The sequence below is a fragment of the Eschrichtius robustus genome, chromosome 13 (assembly GCF_028021215.1).
Source record: "Eschrichtius robustus isolate mEscRob2 chromosome 13, mEscRob2.pri, whole genome shotgun sequence".
Lineage (NCBI taxonomy): Eukaryota > Metazoa > Chordata > Mammalia > Artiodactyla > Eschrichtiidae > Eschrichtius > Eschrichtius robustus.
This window is the reverse complement of record NC_090836.1, coordinates 10,693,298-10,716,811: the sequence shown is the minus strand read 5'-3', so window position 1 is coordinate 10,716,811 and position 23,514 is coordinate 10,693,298. Positions and strand designations below refer to the sequence as shown.

The following is a 23,514-nucleotide window of genomic DNA, read 5'->3' as shown; positions in this document are numbered from 1 at the left end:
TCTGGGGAGGCAAAGGAAGATGAGAGGAGAGCTTAAAATATATGCTGACCACAGTCATTTTGTCTGATTCTTTCCTCAAACACCCCCTTTGGGAAAAAAAGTGTCTAAAACGGACCACACAAGTGTTGACAGTAGAAGGAGCACAGTACCAGAAATCTGAGCCCAGTTGTATTAAGTCTTTCAGGCCTGAATTCCCTCCTCTGTAAAATGAGGGCTGTGGTCACCAGCTAAGGAAGCTCTGTGACCTTCTCAAACGCTAACGTTTTAGGCAGCGGAGTGTCCCACTCTGAAGGGTCAGGGAAGTGGTGGTAATCAGGAGGTTGCAGGAATCGGGGTCAGGCACCCATCCTCTGCCACACACTCTGCATACCTGGAAAACCTGAAGCCAAGGAGGCAAAGCATCATCTGCCCCGATGGAAGGGATGCCAGAAAATGACCACAGGTGGACCACAGAATTTCCAAAGGCAGCTGGCTATACCCTGGAGGCCGAGCTCCCAGATCCGGGATCTCAGCAATCGATCGACACCTGAGAAAGATTTTTCTGAAGCTGCCACCTCCAGTTCTAAAGTAATCCCATGTTTCAGGTTGGGGCTGGAACAGTGGCAAACCTGCAAACCCGGTAGCAACAGGAGGAAGTGGACAAGGAGGGAAAGATTGGCGGGGCGCAGTTCAGTTCTCAGGGACGATGACAAGTCCAGAAATGACGGGAGAAAGCCCAGAACGCATGGGGCGGGGATTTCACTGCTGCATTCCCGGGGCCAGACTGTACTCTTGGTTTTGGCAAACTTTCCCTGACAAAAGCCAATGTTCTCACCACATAAACACTCTTCGACATTAATAACAACAGCCTATGAGACCAATACCTGTAAAGATGCCAGGTTGCATGCAGATGAGCTGGAAATACCTTGGAACGTTTCACAAAAATGAGACACAGGGCAATGAAGCTCTGGGAAAGGAGACGGAGCGTGGCTTCTTTAAAGACGCTGGGAGGGGCGATGCAAACAGCTCACACGTTCGAGCCTTTTAAAATGGGACGCGTTTGCCTCAAGCCAGCTGAGTAGCTGCCGCCCTGCCTCGTGCCCTTCACGGAAGAGCAGCTGTGGACTTACGCTGAGTCCCTGAGGGCCGATACCTGAGGTGTCACCGCCATCCAGTGGAACCAGGGGGGATGGCCGCTGTGGACGGCCTCAGCCTAAAGTGAGGGGCAGAGACGACACTCGGGTCTATTTCTCAACCGACAGTGAAAGATGAGGGGAAGGTCGTTGAGCTTCATTTCATTATCACCCATTTAGTTACAAGGAGATGCCGTTCTGGTTTCCAGCCATCAATCAATTGGCATCACTCAAGGACCAGGCTGGGCTAAATTTGCACATTCTATTTCAGCCCAGGTGGCGATGGAGACTTACAGGAGGGCTTTGAAACCCTCTTCTCCAGTAGCATAGCGATTCTCAGATTCCCAAACCTCCCGTCCCTGAGATGTCCCTATTTTAATAAAAGCGTTTCATTATGTCCAGAAGACAGAGACCTGAAGTCAGGTTAGCATGGGTGGGGGGACAGGGGTGACAAGTGCTATTTGAATGGGCAGCATTCTTCTGCCACCTGGAAAGAAAAAGAACTCAGTGAGGTGATGATCTACTTGTCCAAACTGTACTTCTTTCTTTTTTTAATTTTTTTGGCCATGCCACATGGCACATGGGATCTTAGTTCCCCAACCAGGGATGGAACCCATGCCCCCTGCAGTGGAAGCGTGGAGGCGTAACCACGGGACTGCCAGGGAAGTCCCCAAACTGTATTTCTTGGAGGAGAAACCAATCTCCAGCGATGGGTGCCATTTCCATGCCCTCTCCTGTTTTTGAAGAGGCTTGAGGATGGCCATCATGGGGCTACAAAGGCCTGGCACATTCTTTCCCTAATAAGAAAGCAAATCCAGAGTATTTTGTGGCTTTACCTCTCACTCAGCCCCCTTTGCTTGGTTGACAGGCCAGAGACAGAGAAGGAAAGAAAAGAGGGAAGGAAATACATGTTTCTTGAGTATCCACACTGCGATAGATAATATCCATGAAACGATATTGTTTTCTCTTCACAACAAACCTCACTGGGTTATGGCCTCTTTGGGAAGACTTGAATAGTCTAGAAGGATCCAAATCATCATTTGTAATTCGCCTTTTCAATACAAAGCTGGGCTAATGTGAGTGCGAAGTCGTATGGGAAACAATCAACTAAATCTCTGTGGAATGTCAATATCCCTAATTCGGCAAGACATTAATTGCTCTCCAACCTCTCCCCAGAAAACTGGGTTTTCTTTGTGATGAGAAGCCAAGCGTCAGGCTCTTAGGCGGTAACTCCCTAACTCAGCTATAATCTCGTAAAGGTCATTCAGTTTCTGTGCACGGGGATTTACTTTTTTCTTCTTCACCCGAAAGCGAGTTTCAATTGCCCTGCCCCACAAAGCCGTTTCTGGGATTAACCAAGTGACCATTGTTAGGTACCCTTGTCTTTTCCGAGAGATATTATGAACCAATTCTGTCAAATTAGGGATCTGGATTTATCCCCTCCTACAATTAAACCTCAGATGAAACGAGAAACTAACTGCCTTTGAGATCTCCTCCCTGTCTGACCCGGGCTGCCAAACCCCCTTCTGAAGTTGCCACTCCTCTGTTTCCTGGAGCAAAACCTCAGGTCCGTGACCCTTCCCAGCTTCCCCCTCACCTTTGCCGCTCACCCCCAAAACTGGGGAACACACACTTGTCGTAGACGTAAGGAGGAGGAAAGAAAGGTCAAGTCCACACCCAGTGGGACTGAACCTTGAACTTCAGCTCCCACGTGGAGACGAGAGCCTGCGACTCTCCCCATGTCCGGTGTCCACCACTCACACTGCCACAGCAACAGTCCAAGAGCTGCCACCACACCTTTATTGCATCTCCAGTGAAGAACGGTGAGTAACTTATTTTACAAGGAACGCTCCCCCGTGAGTGGACAATACCCACTTCCAGAACGCAGGGGGTGAACACGGAGTACATCTATTTACAGAGTCTGAGGAGCAAGGGGGTGGGAGAAGAGTCAGTGCCTAGAGCACTGAGCAGAGCTTAGAGCAAGCCAGTGCACACGTTCTCCTGGCAAAGAGAAACTGGGCTTGTCCACGCTGGTGAGGCCTGGAGGGAGATCTCCCGGTGAAGCACAGGGCCGGGAGGTGAGTCTGGGACCAGTGGTGAGTCTGGGAGTGAATTGGCGCTGGGGACCCTGGTTAGGCAGCATCACAGAGGTTAGCAAATTCCGGGTGACTTGTAGCCTCTCCCAACTGGGCATGAAGGGAAGTGTTGGTAAGTTGGCTTCCAGTGTAGATGTGGGTGGGGTGGTCTGAGAGACAGGCCTTTGCTGGTTTGCTCAGCTTTGCAGCTCTGCTCTGAGCCAAGCAATTCTCACAGAATCAGCCCACAGTTGGAAGAGTTGGCTTCTGAGGCTGAATGAGCCAGTGTGTGGTCAGATGACCAGAGCCTGAGTCATGTGTAGGATGGCAGGGATGGTTACGAGCCACCCGGAGTGGCCCAAGACTCCCACTCGAGAGAAGTAGCCTAGCTATGGGACAAAGGGAACGACCACAGTGGTGCTGAGAACTGCGGTCCCGTCGGCCCTCGTTAACCCCAGAACAGAAGAATCATGGCTGAAGGCTGCAGGGAGGCGAGGTCTTCCTGTGATGTTCTGTACAGCTTCCTGGGAAGACTCAGGACTCCGCCCACATCCCATGAACTCCCCGCTGGCCCTGCTGACTTGCTGTGTTCATCCCACCCTTCAGGACGTGTTAACTGACATCTTTCCTTCCTTCATAGTCACTGTAAGGGCTAACCCGAGTCTGGGCCCGCGGAATGGAGTAATCCTTTGGGGAGTTCCGATTCTGAAAAGAAAACATTCATATTCTTCAACCCACTCCACTTCCCGGCCATTTCCACAGCACTCTGCACTCCAACCTGGGCAGGAGTCTAACTTTCCTTCCCTTCCTCTAAGCCCTCCCCTGCCCTGCACTCCAGTCTCCTGTCCTAACGCCATGAGGCAGATTACAGGAAAGTAGACCCGCGATCCTTTCTAGGTGGCATCTAGGGGCCATCAGAGTGGCAACATCATCTATTCCCAAAGGACAAATGCTCCCGGGGTGCTAACACTGCTGATGAAAAAAGAGAAAGAGCTCATTTACCTGCAGCTGGAAATGGGTGGAGTACGGGGCATAGAACGTGTCACCTGTCTCTTCAGCACCTGAAACAGACAATGTGGGTTAGGTAAATGTCAGGGTCCCCTCCTTGACAGCCCCCACCTGTGCTCGCCCCATTTGAGTCATTTATAAAGCATGATGCATTATCCCTTTAATTCTCTGTCTCCCTGGTAGATGGTCAGTTTCATGTGGGAGGAGACTGCGTCCTCAAGCGCAGGCACAGAGTCAGCCCAAAACTGGTTGAACAAATGAATAACTAGCCACGTATAATCACTAGGGAAATGCTTTCCAAGACCTCTCCAGAGCCCTCCTCATCCTAGGACCACTCCAAAAGCACATTTGACACCAGTCTTTTCAGACACAGATCTGGCTGGAGGTGTACCTAGAGAGAATCTCACTGGGGATTTACCCACTTCCTTACCTGCCCAACCAGGGCGGGAAAAAGTCATGATTTTCTTTGTGAAGGGATAGAACCTGTGAGTAATTGTTTTCTATGTATTTAGGGGAAATCAGAAGGATTTTTTTTTTTTTTCGCCACACCACGCAGCATGCAGGATGTTAGTTCCCCAACCAGGGATGGAAGCCATGCTCCTTGCAGTGGAAGTACTGAGTCCTAACCACTGGACCACCAGGGAAGTCCAAAATCAGAGGGATTTAAACTCAGGAACAGACGAGTCAACACATACGCTCATCATGAATACGATTTAGGGAATTCCCTGGCAGTCCAGTGGTTAGGACTCTGCGCTTTCACTGTCATGGCCTGGGTTCGATCCCTGGTTGGGGAACTAAGATCCCACATGCCGTAGGGCACGGCTAAATAAATAAATAAATACAATGTAAAGCAATCCATTTATTTCCCACCAAATTTACCTGTTCAGTTTACTCAATAAATACCTAAACACCTTCTGTCTGTAAGATATTGTGAGGAATAGAAGGATTCATCAGAATGATTCCTGCCCTGAGGGTGCCGCTGGAGAGTCCGGAATATATGACAGCTACACAAATAACTACGCAATGAGACAGACTCTGATAAGATCATCTCAAAGGTCTAGAGTTAGGCGGGCGGAGCAAAGACTGAGGGGACTGGGGAATAGGGGCTCTGCAAAAGGGCAAGAATAAGGAGGGATACGTCAGGCAGAGGACAGACGCTCTTTGAGCCCAGATACACAGGCAGGAAATTGCAGGGACTTGGTTTGTTTGAACTGAGAGCACAGCTTCAGGGGTGGTGCGTTCGGGCTGTGAAAAGCCTCACCAAGGATTCGGGAAATGCAGTGGATGCTGGGGCTCCAGTGAGGCATGCGGGCAAGAAGGGGTGGTGGCCAGAGAAGCATTTTAGGGAGGGGAAGCTGGCAATGGCCAAAAGAATGAAGGGAAACAAGGATTAAAGGAAGGAAGACTAGGGACTTCCCTGGTGGTCCAGTAGGTAAGACTCCAAGCTCCCAATGCAGGGGGCCCAGGTTCCATCCCTGGTCGGGGAACTAGATCCCGCATGCCGCAACTAAAGATCCCGCGTGCCACAATTAAGACCCTGCACAGCCTAAATAAATAAATTAATTAATAATAAGGGAAGGAAGACTACTTAGGGACCGATAACACAGAGTCCAAGCGTGAGGTGACAGAGTGAGAGTGTCCATTGGGAATGCACAGGAGGAGGTGGGTGGTAAAGTATCCCCTCCGGCCCTCCCCCTCCCTTCACTCTTCCCAGTGCACAGGAGAGGGACCAGGGCTGCAGAGAGAAACACCGGCAAGCTTTGCACTGAAGGCTTCAAGAGCAAAGAAATTTACTAGCTGGAGCTACGAATCTGGCCTTGGAGGTCCCTCACTCCTGTCCCATACCCACTGCCCTCCCCTGATTAGGCCCGGAGGCTGATGTAAACCCAAGAGATCAATGCATAGAGGCGTATGAGCAAAAGCAGTTTCTGGCTATCAGTGCAGCCTGGCTGCTCAGGACTCCAGACAAGAGCAAAATTCCCTCCCGTGGGCCACAGACGGGCAATAAAATGTGTCTCTTCAGGCTACATCGAAATCCTCAGTAAATTTACGGAGATTCCCACTGGTTTATGATAAAAGAGCTTTCTCCCCACTCTGTGCTCTGTGGTCACTGCATGGCTGGGTTTTGTGCATTCAAATCTACAAAGCCTCCACATTTCTGGAAGGATTGCCTAGTTGACATTTATAAAGAACACTATCTCACCCACTTGTCTCTGGGAATTTATCTAATCATTCTTTTCCCATTCCTTTGCTCCATCTTGTTTTGATTCAGAGAAATCTACATGGTATTGGGTAGAACATACTAGATAAAGACCACCAAGGCCAGCTTCTAGTTCTACTTGTCTCTAACTAGCTGGATGATTTTTTCTTTTTTTAATTTTTATTCATTTATTTGTTCATTTTTTGGCTGCATTGGGTCTTTGTTGCTGCGCGCAGGCTTTCTCTAGTTGCGGCGAGCGGGGGCTACTCTTCATTGCGGTGTGCGGACTTATTGCGGTGGCTTCTCTTGTTGCGGAGCAAGGGCTCTAGGTGCATGGGCTTCAGTAGTTGTGGCATGCGGGCTCTAGAGCGCAGGCTCAGTAGTTGTGACACACGGGCTTGGTTGCTCCGTGGTATGTGGGATCTTCCCGGACCAGGGCTCGAACCCATGTCCCCTGCATTGGCAGGCGGATTCTTAACCACTGCGCCACCAGGGAGGTCCCTCTAGCTGGATGATTTTAAAGTAAGATCTGAGCCACGGGGACCTTATCTGTTCTATCGGGAGTATGACCTGATAATCTTGCATGTTCCTTACAGTAATAATATCTTATGATTTTTTCCCCATTTTCCCATAAGGGATTCTCCACCCAGCCAGGCGCTGTACCTTGAGTGATTCCCTCTTGAGAATAAGCTGTGTTCTCCACACCATAGCTCTGCTTCATGAGCTGAGGTTTACAGAAAGCATCCTCCACAGGGTAATCCATGGGGTTCCGTTGCTTTGTGAGCAGCTGAAGCTCGGGTGCAACATAAGCCAACAGGAAAACCCAGCCATTGGCCACCAAGGCTGAACTGAGGATGGTGTCATCCCACTCTGGGCCAGGGGTGGGAACCAAGAGCAGGCTGATCCACGTCACCCAGATGGCAATGGAGAGGAGCGTAGCGAGGAAGATGTGGGCCCCGTGCCTCTTCCAGCCAGTGAAGGGTCCCCAGAAGGTGAAAGAGGTCGTGAAGAAGGTCAGCGTCATCAGGAAGAAGACGTAGATGAGCAGCATGACGAAGTCCTCATTGCGCCGAGGCGGAGGAAGCTCAGAGAAGATGTTGACGTTGGTCCTGTTCATGGTGAGGACCACGTACTCGATGGCGATGACATCCTGCACCAGGCTGAAGCCCAGGGCCAGGCCCAGCATCGCCAGCATGGAGAGGGGCTGCCTCCCTTGGACCAGCCTCGTCAGGTTGAAGGCGTGAACCAGGAGGCAGGAGAAGCAGAGGGCAAAGAGGATGCCGAAGAGGAAGAAGCGTGTGGGCCCCGTGCTGCCGTCAAGGCTGATGATGAAGGCGAAGGTGAGGCCGAAGATCCCCAGCACACCCAGGAGAAAGAGGAACTGGGTGGGGAGCACTTTACGCTTGTTGGAGTCCTGCACCTTGCAGGTGAAGACCAGGAGGGCGATCATGAAGGCCACCGAGGTCACAGCGCCCACCGCAGCCAAGGCCTCTAAGACGATGCCCCAGGCTGCCTTCCTATCACAGAGCCTGTGGTACCTGGGGTCCAGGCCCAAGCAGCAACCGTCAGGGGGAACTGTGCCCATTCTCGTCCTGCAAGAAAGCAAAGTTGCAGGTGGGGCTGAATCTCCCCACAAACTCAGGCACGGAGGACCAAAAACGATTCGGGAACTATTTTGTATATTTAGCCAGGGTTTTTGCCCCTGAACTTACAACGTTAGATCAAGCTACTAGCTGTTCTCCACCTCTCATGGCAAATTCTAAAGGCTGATGAAGGGAAGAAACAATCTCATACCTTCCTCCCCGCAATTTAACTATGTTAATATTTACCCTGAAGCCAGAGGGCCCAGGGCTCTGACAAGGTGTTTCAGAGTCACATCTCGAAAACTACGTCACAAATAACTTGCCAGGGGTCCTGATATGTTTGGCTAGTGTTTCCTTGGGAATTGGTGAACATGGAAATAGGTAACCATAAAGTTAACACTTTGCGAATTCCCTGGCGGTCCAGTGGTTAGCGCTCAGTGCTCTCACTGGTGGGGTCCGGGTTGGATCCCTGGTCAGGCCACTAAGATCCCACAGTCAGGGCAGTGTGGCCAAAAAATTTAAAACGTAAACACTTTAAACATAATTTGTCAGTCTCCAGTTTTTTTTCCACCTTGGGCCCAGCCTCAGATATTATTTGTAAGCATCCCATTCTCTCACGGACAAGAGGAGTTATCTGAATTGTAGATTTCTCTGCAGAAGGCCAGCCTTCCCCTCTCAGCCCCTGGGTCCTCTTCCTCAGCTCTGCTGTCACATATTATTTTCCCTTCTTAATTAAGGTTTGTAAGGATGGCTCTGCTAATCCAGAAAAGCAATGGAAGGGGTCTTCCCTGTCATAGGGTTGGCCACGCGTTGCGGCTTGTTGGATCTTAGTTCCCCAGCTAGGGATCGAACCCATGCCCTCGGCAATGGAAGTGTGGAGTCCTAACCACTGGACCGCCAGGGAATTCCCCATAGTGAGCTCTTAATTAGCTACCTGTAAGGAGGGATGGCCCGGATGACACAAAAACGGTGGGTGACCCAACAAAAAATATTGCCAATAGCTAATGCTCATTTTTACTATGAATCAGAAACCCTTCTAATCACTTCTCATATATATGTTTATTAGTTTAATTTGATAGCAATCCTATAAGGTAAAAATGATTATCCCTATTTGACAGATGAGGAAACTGAGGCAGGGAGAGATCAAGTTATTTGCCCAACATCACACAGCCAGGAAATGGCAGAGGCAGGATTTGGATCCAGGTTTTATCTGGCTCTAGGTGAGGATCCCTGGTCTTAACTACTATAGGTGCTACCTCTCCAGGGAGTTCTAATGGGCCTTAGAATGCAATCTGAGATATTCCCTCCCCCTTCTTTCCCTCATCAGATGCCCAGTAAACCAGCTATTTGTGGTCCTAATTCTACTCTCTTAGTCCAGCCCCACTGAAGGATAGGTGCTCCCAGGTGATAGATGATCCACAAGGCAGGTAATCTACTCACCCACTCAGGGATAATCAGAAATCGACTTGAGGTAGAGCAGCTTACTTCCTATACATCTGTCCTTAATCTCCCAGATCTGCTGCCTTTTTTCCTTCCACAACCTCCATGTCAATTTTAGACCCAGCTGATTTCCCAAACCCCATGAAATCGAATTCCTAGGGATTCCGGGCACACGTGGGAAGATGAGTTGGGAAATGGGAAGGGAAAGGAGTTTGTTCCCATATTTCCTCAAAATGGATGATTCTTAAATTCCAAAGTCAGTGTCAGATAAGATGTTGAAATTCAGGACCGCTCTGGTTTTAACAGCTTCTCAACAAGACTATAATTTTTTTCTGAATTATATTACTGTTTATAACTTTCTATGGCACGATTCTTATTGATTTGTTGTATACTATTTATGCATGTAGTCTTTTTTTTTTTTTTTTTTTGGCTCTAGCTTTTCTTTTTCTGACAGGATTGCTCACTCAACAGAGAAATCTTTTGAATTGACTGGAAGACAAATATTGCGGGGGCGGGGAGCGGGGGCAGAGTTAAAAGAAGGGAAGGCTCGTTGAGACCCCCTCCATAGAAAAGCACAAGTGAAAGCTCTTGGCCTCTTCTAGTGACAAATTGGGAGAAAATGTGCATAAAGAAATCAGCAAGAAGAAGACAGCTGGGATTGAGAAGCAGGAAAAAGCAAAAAATATCTAGAGTCCTGCCTCTTTCCTTATAGCAGAAAATACAGCTCAGAATTTCTGCACCACATACCCATAAATCCCTATAAACAAGATTTCTCAGGCCCTTCACAGCACTGTAGGGGTGCTGTGATCAACCCAAGACAAACAAGAAAACCCTCCCCTCCCCTTCCATCCTGTCTCTTCAAAACCAAATCACAAAATATGACACAAATGAACTTATCCATGAAACAGAAACAGACTCACAGACATAAAGAACAGACTTGTGGTTGCCAAGAGGGAGGGGGTGGGGGAGGGATGGATTGGGAGTTTGGGTTAGCTGATGTAAACTATTATATGTAAAATGGATAAAAAAGGTCCTACTGCATAACACAGGGAACTATTAATTCAATATCCTGTAATAAATCATAATGGACAAGAATTTTTTAAAAAAAGATCAAGGACTTCCCCAGTGGCACAGTGGTTAAGAATCTGCCTGCCAATGCAGGGAACACGGGTTCGATCCCTGGTCCGGGAAGATCCCACGTGCCGCGGAGCAACTAAGCATGTGTGCCACAACTACTGAGCCTGCGCTCTAGAGCCCACAAGCCACAACTACTGAAACCCGTGCGCCTAGAGCCCATGGTCCGCAACAAGAGAAGCCCTGTGCACTGCAACGAAGACCCAACGCAGTCAAAAATAAATAAATAAATTTATTAAAAAAAAAAAAGATCAAATCACAAGACGGAGCACAGCGAGGTGGGACACATAATGAGCAACTGCTGGCTGACTCTGCAGAGCAAACAAGCATCCTCCTCCGCGTAGACAGAATTCAAACACCTGTTTCCCTTAAAGATGCAAAATCTGGACTTCCCTGGTGTTCCAGTGGGTAAGACTCCACTCTCCCAATGCAGGGGGCCCGGGTTCAATCCCTGGTCGAGGAACTAGATCCCACATGCCACAACTAAGAGCCCACATGCAGCAACTAAGAGTTTCCATGCCGCCAACGAAGATCCCACGTGCTGCAACTAAGACCCAGCTCAGCCTAAATAAATAAATAAATTTAAAAATAATAATAATAAATAAATAAAGATGCAAAATCATCTCTTCAGTTCAATGAGATAGTTGTGTCCCAGCATTGTTTTATTCACATAGCCATTAGGAAAAAATTATATATATGTATATGCCATATAACACATACATACATATATGAATGACTATTATGTAGATGCTAGCATTTTATATGTGTGGTGTGTTCGAATAAAATAAATAACTTAAATAATTGATGGCTTAAATCCATCTTCCATACTTTGTAATGAAATTTGCCTCTCCAAGCTTAACTTTTTTTTTTTTTTTGGCTGCGCTGGGTGGCATGCAGGATCTTAGTTTCCCAACCAGGGATCGAACCAGTGTACCCTGGAGGGGAAGCACGAAGTCTTAACCACTGGACCTCCAGGGAAGTCCCTGCAAGCTTCACTTTACAATATAGCCATTCATTCAACCAGCACCACTATGTGTCAATCATGTCAGTCACTCTTCTAGATGCTCAATGGTAAAGGGGAAAACAGACATCAGACATGATCCTTGCTGTAGTAGAAGAAATAGATGGACAGATGGTGGTAATCACCACCACTGCCACGACCTTCCTGTGGCCTTCCCTGGCCAGGGGTCTGTCACCTGCAGTCCACTCCAGGGAAATGACACCCTGGTCATCCCGACCGCATGCAGAGCACAGAGCAAAGAGTGGGTTACGTTCCACCACCCCAGTGCAGTGCAGAATGAGACACAGGAGGAAAAAGAAAGGCAAATGCACTTCAGATACAGGCAACCCCTGAAATACAAGGCCCCCCAAAGTCTGATACACTTCGCCCTGGGTGGAACCGGACGGGTGGGGGGGGACACGCCCCCTTGTCTATGCTGAGGATGCAGAAGAGGAAGAGCCAGGTCTAATTCAAGGGCAGCGGCACAGGGGAAGGGACCAGGCTCCAGCATTTTCTTTACTCTCCACCTCCCCACCTCACTTCCTCTCAGATTAATCATAAGGGCAGTGTCCAGCTGGAAAGGTATTTCTCTCACCTCCCCGCCCTTCCCTGGAAACTGCTCCTTCCCCACCCCTCAGGGCAGTGCTGTTTGTTGACAGGTAGTTGTTATCATAATTACCTGATAATTATAAAGGACTCTGAACCTGATGACTGTCAGTCTGGAAAGACTGATGAGGTTCTCACCTAAAGGAAGGTTCTGGTGCTGCACAGAGGGATGGCAGGGCAGAGACCTCCTGCTCCCAACTTGGACCTCTAGGCCCTTCCCATCTGTGCAGCTGTGCAGGAAGGGTTTGTGTCTTGGGGCCTCCTGGTGCCCACAGACCAGGGTTCGACACTGTAAGCACGTAAGGTAGGGGGTCCCTGGAGAAAGAGAACGAGGCATGGCTTTCTTGACATAAGAGAAGCCATTTTTGGCCTAAGTTGTTTTGTGATCTAAGCCTGGTCACAGTGCTTGCCCATGAACAGGTCTCAGAAATTAATGATCTTTTTTTTTTTTTAAGATTTTTTTTTTTTTTTGATGCGGACCATTTTTTTAAAGTCTTTATTGAATTTGTTACAATAGTGCTTCTGTTTTATGTTTTGTTTTTTTGGCCAGGAGGCATGTGGGATCTTAGCTCCCCGACCAGGTATCAAACCCGCACCCACTGCATTGGAAGATGAAGGCTTAACCACTGGACCACCAGGGAAGTCCCAGCAATCAATGATCTTAAGGGAACAAAAGAATGCAGAAATAAGCAACCTTGATCAGGCAAGAGAAGTACCAACAGCAAAGATAATAGATCAGTTGTAAAGACTCCCAGTTCTGCTCAAAGATTAGCCTGAAGTGCTCAACCACCAGATCAACTGGAGTCTAAGGGGTGATGGTGTTGACCTTTTCTGATCCTCATGACTTAAGTCAACAAAAGCTTGGACTCTGTCGATGCCCAAGCCCCTTCATGAATATGCATGGACCCTTAGCTTAAAACTTCCCCAATATTGCCATTTGTGGAGACACTGCTTTGGGAAAGATCCCCAGTGTTCTCCTTACTTGCTACAAGTAATAATAAATCCTTCCTTCTCCTGATCTTTGGCTTGGTTGTGTCTTTTGGCTCAACACTCACCAAGAAGTGAATCCAGTTTTCCAAGTAACAACACGAGCAATTGACAGTGGGTATGTAGAGGAGAAGAACCCCACTTCCCCCAATTTCGCCTCCACCTCCCACCCCCAATCATGCAAGGGAGATGGAGAAACAGTCCCTGAATTACCTTTAAAATGCTTTTTTTAAAGTAAAAATAGAACTACCATATGACCCAGCAATCCCACTACTGGGCATATACCCTCAGAAAACCATAATTCAAAAAGAGTCATGTACCACAATGTTCATTGCAGCACTATTTACAATAGCCAGGACATGGAAACAACCTAAATGTCCATTGACAGATGAATGGGTAAAGAAGATGTGGCACATATATACAATGGAATATTACTCAGCCATAAAAAGAAACAAAATTGAGTTATTTGTAGTGAGGTGGATAGATTAGAGTCTGTCATAGAGAGTGAAGTAAGTCAGAAAGAGAAAACCAAATAACGTATGCTAACACATATATACGGAATCTAAAAAAAAGAAAAAAACGGTTATGAAGAACCTAGGGGCAGGACAGGAATAAAGACGCAGACGTAGAGAATGGACTTGAGGACACAGGGAAGGGGAAGGGGAAGCTGGGACGAAGTGAGAGATTGGCATGGACATATATACACCACCAAACGTAAAATAGATAGCTAGTGGGAAGCAGCTGCATGACACAGGGAGATCAGCTCGGTGCTTTGTGACCACCTAGAGGGGTGGGATAGGGAGGGTGGGAGGGAGACGCAAGAGGGAGGACATATGGAGATATATGTATATGTATAGCTGATTCACTTTGTTATAAAGCAGAAACTAACACACCATTGTAAAGCAATTATACTCCAATAAAGATGTTTTAAAAAAAAAAAGAATAAATTTTACCAAGATAAAGATAAAAAAATAAAACATGAAAAGAAAAGATGTTTAAAAAACCCACTTTTTTTAATGTTTGTTTTTATTATAGAAAATTTCAAGCATACTCAAAAATAAAGAGAATAGTATAATGAAGGCCCATCATTTGGTTTCAAAACTTACCACTATTTGCCCTATTTTCCTTCATCTACATCCCCATCCCACTCACTAGATCATTTTTAATCTAGTGAGAAATCCCAGACATCATTCTATGCATAAATGCTTCAGTATGTGTCTCTAAAAGATAAAACCCTTTTTAACTTAACCCCACTTTAAAAATTAACGATGACCCTTTAATATCAAATATCCAGTTAGGGTTCAGAGTTCTCAATTCTCTCAAACGTCTTTTTTAAAAACTTCTGAGTAAGTAATTTTTTATCTGAGTGACTAAGTTTTTTGGAATAATCCTTCCTAATTCACCTCTCAGCCCTCCTCCACCCCTTCCCCAGCATGACAGCGATTTCGCAACGGGTCTGAAGTGTCCTGAGCACTTTGAATTTTGTCAGAGAGAAATCAAACTCACCAAACGCACTAACAAGCAGGTCTGCACTGAGAAGGCGCTGGGTCACATAGGGAATGGCCCAGATGAGCTACCAGGAAAGTGGCTGGGGACGAAGGACAGGGTTCTGAGAAGCTGAGGGCTTCTAGCAAGCAGGGTTTGAGGAAGAAAAGGGAAGCATCAGCATTTGGGATTAGAAACCGCCAGGAGCTAAAGCGACAGCCTCAGAGAAGAACCTAAGGGCTGGAGCAGGAGAAAATGAAACTGGTGGCCATATGGACATCATAGGACCAGAGTCATAACCAGATTCTGGTCTGGTTATGTCTGCTCATCACCAGAGTCAAGGGCAGACAGACCTGTGGGAATTCCCTGGTGGTCCAGTGCTTAGGACCCTGCGCCGTCACTGCCGTGGCCCGGGTTCAATCCCTGGTCGAGGAACTAAGATCCCACGAGTTGCGAGGCACAGCAAAGACAAAAAAGGGCAGAGAGACCTAGGGTCCAACCAAGAAAGGACTTGCTCCTACAAAGACCAAACGGGGGCAGCCCTGGCCGCGGCTGGTCTCCTGTCTAAGTGACCCCAGGTGTCTTCTGGTAGCATGGGTCCTGAGCAAGCAGCGCCAGTAAGCAGAGGGATTCACTGGCATCCAGTCATTCACTCCCACTCAGTTCCCTGATTGACTAAACCCTGCGCTCTGGAGGGAGATAGTGAGGTTTCAGCGTGTGCCGCCTCTGGCCTGAGACAGGAGAAAGGACTTTGAGTCATGAGGGTGAGACCCTCTTCACTTATTACAGCAGCTGAGCCAACTGCCGCCGTCCAATAATCCACCAACACCCACAACCAAGACCCTGATAGCCCTCGGCGCTGCCTTAAGCCCTTTACAGGTGAGCCAAGGCATGACAGAAAGGTTAAAAAAAAAAAAAAAAAAAAGAGGGAGGAAAGGGAGAAGGAAAGGAGAAACAAGAAGAACCAGAAGCCGTGGCTGAGGGGGAGGGGAGGACCGGGAAGGAGGGAGTCGCTGTGCTCAATTCCCAGCCCTGTGACTCCGCCCCTTTAGGAAAGAGGGGTTTCAGCGGCCTCTGTGTGCGGACACCATCTCCTGGAACCTCCATCCTCTCCAAAGCGGGGCTGGGTGCTGAACTAGGCGGTCTGAGCCCATGTCCATTTCCTCTGTTCATCCCTCTGGGGAACTCCTTGTAGACAATTTCCAAATCACTTTCTCCCTCCCCCTCATCCTCCTTCCTGCCCCATTTCCTGTCATTAAAAGAATATGTGCTGCAAACTCCTAACCAAACCCCAGACCAGGGCTGGAGGTGAGGTGGAAGGGTCTGAGTACGGGCTGGGCTCAGGACGCAGGGTGAACGCTCACCTGCCAGACAGAGCCACAGGGGTGCTAGAGCAGGACTGGCCCTAGACTGGTCTTGACACACGGCATTGACTGCGATGCAGGGACAAATGCCAGCATGTGAAGGGTCTCTCAGCTTCTTCTTTGCAACCTCTGAGACTCCTGTTTCCCCAGAGAGGTGGGGAGGCATCTGGAGTTACTTACGTCCAGACCTAGTAGGTTGCCTAGCTGACTGTATGCAGCCCACCCCAGATTATCTGAGCAGGAATTACCCGCGGCCCTGAATCTTGCCCAGAGCTGATCTTATGTTCCTCCTTATGAGATCTATCTCCTTCTGTCATCTAAAAAGAAGAAGACGATACATGTATAACTGATTCACTTTGCTGTACACCTGAAACTAACACAACATTGTAAATCAACTATACTCCAATAAAAAAATATTTTTAATAAAAATAAATAAAAATAAAAAGAAGAGGACGATACTGACCTCTTAGGACAACTGCCTGGGGAATGATATCAAATAACTCAAGTGTTTGTTAAAGCTGGGCCTTCACACCATCCCAAGCCAGGCAAACTGGCAATTTTCTAGCATTTTAATTTTCTCTCTATTCTTGGAATTGCCACATTCAGTCAGTAGTAATAACAATAGTCACAATACAAGTATGATTAAAACTAATGACAACTACTGTCACGTACTGAGTCCTCTTATGAGCCAGGCTCGATGCTGAGTGTTTATACGTTTTTTTATGTGCGTTCACCCATTTACATGCTTTTACATCTATTTTCATATTTAATATTCCTACAACCCGTTTTATAGGTGATTAGACTGACTCTTGGAGAGATGAAGTTACACGTCCAGTGTGAATTAGTTAGGAAGAATATCCCTTTATGAGTAGTCTTAATTAGAATTTAATCTTTTGTTTCATCTCTAAATCACTATTATGCTCTCTGAAGCTTTTCTCCCTGACTCCAGCTTCACTCTATTTTTTTTTTTTTTTTTGAAATTGAAGTATAGTTGATTTACAATGCTGTGTTAGGTCCTGGTGTACAGCAAAGTGATTCAGTTATACATATGTATATATTCTTTTTCATATTCTTTCCATTATGGTTTATTACAGGATATTGAATATAGTTCCCTGTGCTATACAATAGGACCTTGTTGTTTATCCATTCTCTGTATAATAGTTTGCATCTGCTAACCCCAAACTCCCAATCCATCCCTCCCTCACACCCCTCCCCTTGGCAACCACAAGTCTGTTCAAGCCTCTCTCTATTTAAACCACATCCAAGAAGTCTCCAAAATAAGCAATCCTGCATTTGGTCAATCTTCCTGCATTTGCTGTGTTAAGTGTACAAATCATGCAGACCCGCGGACAGAAAGTGTGGCCGCTGCCCCTAGGAGCACCAACAGAGTCACACTGACATACAAACAAGGGTTGCAGAGTGTGCAGGGAATGCTGAGGGCACACGGAAAACAGTGACCCACTCTACCTAAAGCGGTAAAAAAAAAAAAAAGGCTTTAGAGAGGAGACCAGGGGGAGATGAGGCCTGAAAGATGGGCAGGGAATGGTGGGAGATTTTAAGAAGGTAGAACCAAATGGAGCTTAGAGATACAGGCTCGTGGGGAGAGATATCCAGTTTAACTTTGTTAAATCTAAGATGAATTGGGGGGACTTCCCTGGCAGTTCAGTGGTTAAGACTCCACGCTTCCACCACAGGGGGCACGGGTTCGATCCCTGGTCGGGGAACTAAGATCTTTTTTTATTGGAGTATAGTTGATTTACAATGTTGGGTTAGTTTCAGGTGTACAGCTAAGTGATTCAGTTATACATACACATATATTCATTCTTTTTTAGATTCTTTTCTCATATAGGTTATCACAGAGTATTGAGTAGAGTTCCCTGTACTATACAGTAGGTCCTTGTTGGTAATCTGTCTCATATATAGTGGGGGGTGTGTGTGTGTTCATGCCAGATTACACCCTCTTTTTACAGTGGAGGAAACAGAGGAACAGAGACATTAAATAACTTGCCCAAGATCACCTGGTTCTTAGAAGCCAGGCTCCTGGGAGTTCCCTGGTGGCCCAGTGGTTAGGACTCAGCACTTTCACCGCCATGGCCCGGGTTCAATCCCTGGTCAGGGAACTGAGATCCCACTAGCCGAGCGGCGCAGCCAAAAAAAATTTTAAATAAAAAATAAATAAAAGCCAGGCTCCACAACACCAGATTGTGCTGACCCTGCGTGCTTGAACATGTGAGCCTGAGGCTCAGGAGAGGTTTGGGCTATGAGCACAGATGGGGGGTCACGGGCTCATAGCAGGTATCGGAAGGCTTTGGAGGAGACCAGATCACAGAGGAAGCATGCACGGCAGCAAGAGGGCCAAGGACAGAACCCTGGGACACCGTCTCATGGAAGCAGGAGTCAGCAAAGGTTGTTCAAATGAAACTGCCAGGGTTAGTACAAGAAATAAGCCCGGCTGGTTTCTTAGAAGTCAAGGAGCAGTTTCCCAAAGAGTGGTTGATGGACTTAAATGCTACAAGGGCAGCAAAGAAGAGAAGACGTGGGAAGGAATCTTTGGGTTTAGCAATTTAAAAGCATATCAAAAGAAAAATAAATAAATAATTAAAAGCATATCGGCTCCTTTCTGTCTGTTACAACAGATTCAGCCTCAGTGTGAGCTTCAAGGCTTTTCTCCAACTGGTCCTCCCACCCACTTTTTCCTGGTTTCCTAACTCCCCTCCCCACATCTATGCAAGGTAAGCAAAACTTCCAAGAGTATTTTCTATCTGGAAGGGAACTGGGGCTCATCTAAGACCCTCTCTTACAAAGTCGCTCTTTGCCTCATCACATGCATTATTCTCCTTGCCAGAAAGACCCTTCTCCTCCTAGCCACAATTCATGTACCATGTTTCTTAGAAACTTGACGCAAAACTTACCTCTACCGTGAGGGTTTTTTAATTATTAGTCCCATCTGATTCTACATTTGTAGATCTCTTCATAGTTTTTGCAATTAAGTATTTCTCAGTGCTCAAGTGTTTCCATATATATGTCATATATTATACATTAATATCAGTGCTAACTCACCTATCAGATAACAAGCTTCTTAAGGAAATAGAGCAAGTCTTCTATTTGTTGGTATCTCCCTATGTGCTCTGCACAGTGGTTGTTGAGCAAATGTTTTGGACTAAAACTGAGCGTGAATATAACTCAAAGCAAGTTATTCATTAGCAAGTGTGAGTAATGGGGAGGAAGGATTTGGGGAGCTGAATATGTGCTGATGCTAATCCTTGTATTTTTATCTAGGCTGAGCTCTAAGACGAGGGTGGAGTCCCACAGAAATTTCTCTGCCCTAGGTGAAGGATTAGCTGTAAATGGAAAGTGTCTACAGGGAAATCTCCAGGATCCCCCCTTCTGGGTAAGCCATCAAGATTCTGAGGACATAAAAGTAATGCATCGTGGCAACAGCTTATGAATAACATCTGAATAACATCACTGAGTTGAGTTTCTATGTAGTAACTGGGAGAAAATAAATCATCATTCCACCACAGGCAGATCTAAACAAGTATAACAACAGTGTTCATCCCAATTTATTCACTTTTGGAGGTATTACCATCTTCCTCTGCTCTAAACAATGCATGTGAACTTCAGATAAATTACTGAAGTATAAAATAAAATACTGGAAATCCCCTTTTTTAACTTAAGATTTTGAGTGAAACTACTAAATCTCTTAGGCCCAGAATTTTAAGATATAAAATTTCCAGGAAATAGGTGGATAAAGTGAAGGCCTCTACTGGTATACCGCCTCAAAGCTCTCAAAGACACCTTCTTTCAAGTATTTTATTTCAACATATGAAGGTAACATATTTATGTTCCCAAGCTAAACTTATCTCTCCTTACAAGCCTTTATTTCTAAACCCTGAGAATGGTACTACCATACACTCAGTGTATCTAAAAATACAATATAGACTATCTAATGTGGGGGAAGATAGAGAGAGCAGACCACATGGCCAAAAATTAGATGACAATAGCAAGCAACTATTATTACAATAAATGTAAATGGTAATTTTTTTATTTTGAAAAGATGAAATTAAACCATATTATACCTGTAAGAACCTCACCTAAAACAACGAGATTCAGAAAAGTTGAAAGCGAAAGAAAGGAAAAAATGAAAATAAGTGCAAAAAAACCCAACAATAACAGATACGTTTATTTAGCAAGTATTATGTATCAGGTACAAAGTTAAATAATAGCTTACTCAAGGTAAGAAAATTAAGTAAGAGTTGAGTTATTAATATCACACAAAGTTTAGTCAAGACAAAAAGCTATTATATTGACCTAAAAGCTTTCTTTATAATAATTAAGAATACTCCACATTGAAGATACAACCATCATAAACTTTTATGCACTGAATAATACAGCACCAAAATACCTAAAACAAAAGCTACCAGAAATACAAGGAGAAATCCAAAGAAATACTGTAGTTACAGAAACTTTAGTACTTCTTTATCAGTCTTCAGCAGATGAAATAGAAAAAGCAAATAGTAATATGGTAAATTTTTATAAATGTTCTATGGATCCTTTAATATGCTCTATCTTCATATTTTATTAGATCTCTACTATTAATCATGTCATTCAGATCCTTTATATCTGTGATCAGCAAACATCTTTTGTAAAGGACCAGATAATAAGGAACTTAGGCTTTGCAGGCCATTTGTTTGTAGCTGAGAGCAGTCATAGATGATACATAGACAATGAGCATAACTGAGTTCCAATAAAACTTTATTTACAAAAACAGACTGTGGGAAGTGTTTAGCCAGGAATCTAGTTTACCAGCCCTCTCTATATGATTTCTTTTATTGACGTGGTCATGGAATGTTTACAAAAACAGCGTATTTTAGACCATACCAAAAAAAAAAGTCTGAAATAAGAAATGTACAGGAATGTACATAATGCACAGAAATGTATATAATCTGACCACAGGCAATAAAAATAGGAATATAAGTAGAAACAAAAACACCAAACTACTCAGAAAATTTGAGACTCCTCAAGCAAAATTATTATTCGATTCATTGTTTTTAAAGGCCCTATCGTACCAACATATCATTTCCTGCCCATTTCCTCAGCTCAGTCTGTGGATTTTTAAATAGCAGTGGACCTGAAGACAAACCCCCAGAATGAGAATAAAATCACAGTCAAAACTCTTCTTCACGCCCTCTTACCTTCAATTCCCACTAAGGAGTGGAATACAAAGAAGCAGGCTCCAATGAGGACGCCCAAAGAGACACATACAGATAGAGAAGGGCTAGAATCTCAGCCCTGGGAAGGAGCTGGGGGCCTTTCCAAGATCCCTTAGGAGGAACTCAAGGCCCAGCCCAGGCCTCCTCACAGCTACATGGCCTGCAGAGCTGGGGTGAGAAATCAGGCTTCCTGACTCAAGGCTAAGAGCACTTCCCAGGAATGTTAGCTCCTTCTGAGTTCTGCTCATTCCCATCTGCCCTTGGAGCACCCATCTACCTCTCCACACCCCAGAGGAGCCTCTTTCCTGGGTGACACCTCTGCTGACCCTCCTTCCCCCCGCATTTCTTCCCTCTCCTAGGAGAAGCCAGCACACAGACTGGAGGGCGGAGTTCTGACCCCCCATCCTCACCCCTCCCCAGGCCCCTTGTATCTGAAGTGGCTCAAGTATTCCCCTTCAGGAATGAGCCCACAAGCCTGGCTGATTCAACCAAACCCTTCAACAGGTGTGGCGTTTACAAAACCCTCAGAGGCAAAAATCAGTCTGTAAAGAAGTCAGGAATGGAAAGTCCTTCAAATTCCTTGAACCTGAGCTGCCTCCGCTTCCTTCCCCCGTGGATGTTTAAGGGACCATCTTGGACAGTTTGGGCCCATTCCCGAGTCCCATCTGGTTGGTGCCTGAAGGTGGGCTATTACTGGACATTCAAATGGACATTCAACCCAGGGATCCAGAGCAACTCAAGGGACAGCAGAGGAGGGAATGCTGCAGAGCTGAGGGCCACACTCACGTCAAGAGAAGGGATGGCTTCTAGAATCTACTTCCCAAAATTCAGAAGGGCACACTTGTCGTGGAAGGACAAAATAAATGGACACTTTATAGTACCTGGGTAAAGTAGCAGTGGTCACCATCTCCTTCTTCCTGCCCACCCAACCAATTCCCTGCCATTCCTCTAAGATATTCCTCCTTCTTTTCTCTTCCCCTAGACTGACCCCAGAACTGCTCACCTGCCTGGCCGGGATTCCACCTACTCAGTTTGTTCAATGTGTCTGAGCAGAAACTATTTATCCTGATTATCTTTTTGCTCTCTGCCTCTTAGCCTGGGAAGCCCGGGATGGGGGTGTGGGATCTGAACTGAATTAAACTACAGGAATTCCTTTCCTGGGATTGTTTTTTGCTCCGAGCCAGCTGTAGTCTATTACCAGGGTTTCTTTCCTCTCGTATCCCCTCTCCCAGCGCCGCTCTCCCCGCCGCGCGTCCCCCCCGGAGGATTTCAATCCCGAGGCCGGGCGCGCTCTGTGCGCAGTGCGCCTCACTTACCCTGCTACCTTGGCTTCGGCGAGTGAACTTGACGCTGCTTCCCACGCACAGAGGCAGCACAGGAGCCCCTCGGTGCTAGCGGAGCCCGCGGGCAGCAATCCCGCCCTTCCGGCGCGGAGCAGTTATAAAGGCGGCTGTCGCCGGAGGGAGGAGGGAGAGAGGGGGTGAGCAGAGGCACGAGGGGCGGGGGAGGGTCAGGGTGGGGTGGAGTAGGGGGAGAGGACACGCCTATTCCAGTTCCACGGCACTGCGTGCTGTTATGAAAATAAAGTCCCCGTGCCAGGGAATGAGCCAAAAGCCGCCTGACGTCAGCGGCACAGTCACCCTTGAAATAGGTGGTGGTGGTGGTGGTGGTGATGGGAGGGGGCACCCAAGGCACCCAACCCGCCCCACCCGGCGCATCAGCAGCTCAGGACGTCCCAGGGCACGGGGGTAAAGAAAGGAGTCAGAGGGGACTGCTCAGTGTCCGTCCTGCCAGCTGTCACCCCCAGGAGGGAGCCACACCTGCCCTTGCTCCGGGCACTCCCGTGCGCCCAGGGCAAGGGCTAGACAGCTCGCAGCGCCTGAGTGATTCCTGGGTCCTGGGACCCCTGGGAAGCTAGGCCCGGGAGAGGAGGAGCTGGCCACCCTCTCGGATCTCCTCAGCCAAGGCAGGTGAAGCCAAGGAAAGCCTCCTCCCTGGGCCCAGAGTCAGCTCTGCAATTCCGCCGGTCAGAGCTGTCCCCAGACGGGCACCGTGAAGGCTGCCCCAGTGCGGAGAGACGGGGAGATGGTTCCCTCTCTACTTTCCTACCTCTCTTAAAGCCTTGACAATGCAGGTGGAGGAGAATGTGGATGCCAGATAAAATTATGAAATAAAGGAATTTGCCTTTGGTGTCTGGTTCCCCCTCCCTCCGCTGCCCACTCCTTGGCCATGATCAAGCCAATCCCACTGAAACCTGTCTTTATTGACTTGTCAAACAGTCCCTGAGAGGCTGCCGCCTGGGTGCTG

At 47.0% G+C, this 23,514-nt stretch overlaps 1 protein-coding gene across 1 annotated transcript; it reads right to left on the bottom strand.

Annotated features, from left to right (window-relative positions):
• Positions 1-2,888: 2,888 nt before the first annotated feature.
• On the bottom strand, positions 2,889-22,695 carry GPRC5A (G protein-coupled receptor class C group 5 member A). Its single transcript, XM_068560581.1, has 4 exons — positions 22,524-22,695; positions 7,059-7,987; positions 4,190-4,248; positions 2,889-3,892 (listed from the first exon to the last, which is right to left on the bottom strand). The coding sequence occupies exons 2-4, from the start codon at positions 7,978-7,980 to the stop codon at positions 3,800-3,802; spliced, it is 1,074 nt and encodes a 357-aa protein (XP_068416682.1). The 5' UTR covers positions 7,981-7,987; positions 22,524-22,695; the 3' UTR covers positions 2,889-3,799.
• Positions 22,696-23,514: the final 819 nt, after the last annotated feature.

Bases quoted from the DNA above. Each gene is read 5' to 3' on its own strand.
- GPRC5A (XM_068560581.1), bottom strand. From the start codon at position 7,980: ATGGGCACAGTTCCCCCTGACGGTTGCTGCTTGGGCCTGGACCCCAGG. The intron at 4,249-7,058 runs GTACAGCGCCTG...TGTCTGTTTCAG, and splicing joins TCAAGAGGGAATCACTCAAG to GTGCTGAAGAGACAGGTGAC. The intron at 3,893-4,189 runs GTAAATGAGCTC...TTTTCTTTTCAG, and splicing joins CCACCCATTTCCAGCTGCAG to AATCGGAACTCCCCAAAGGA.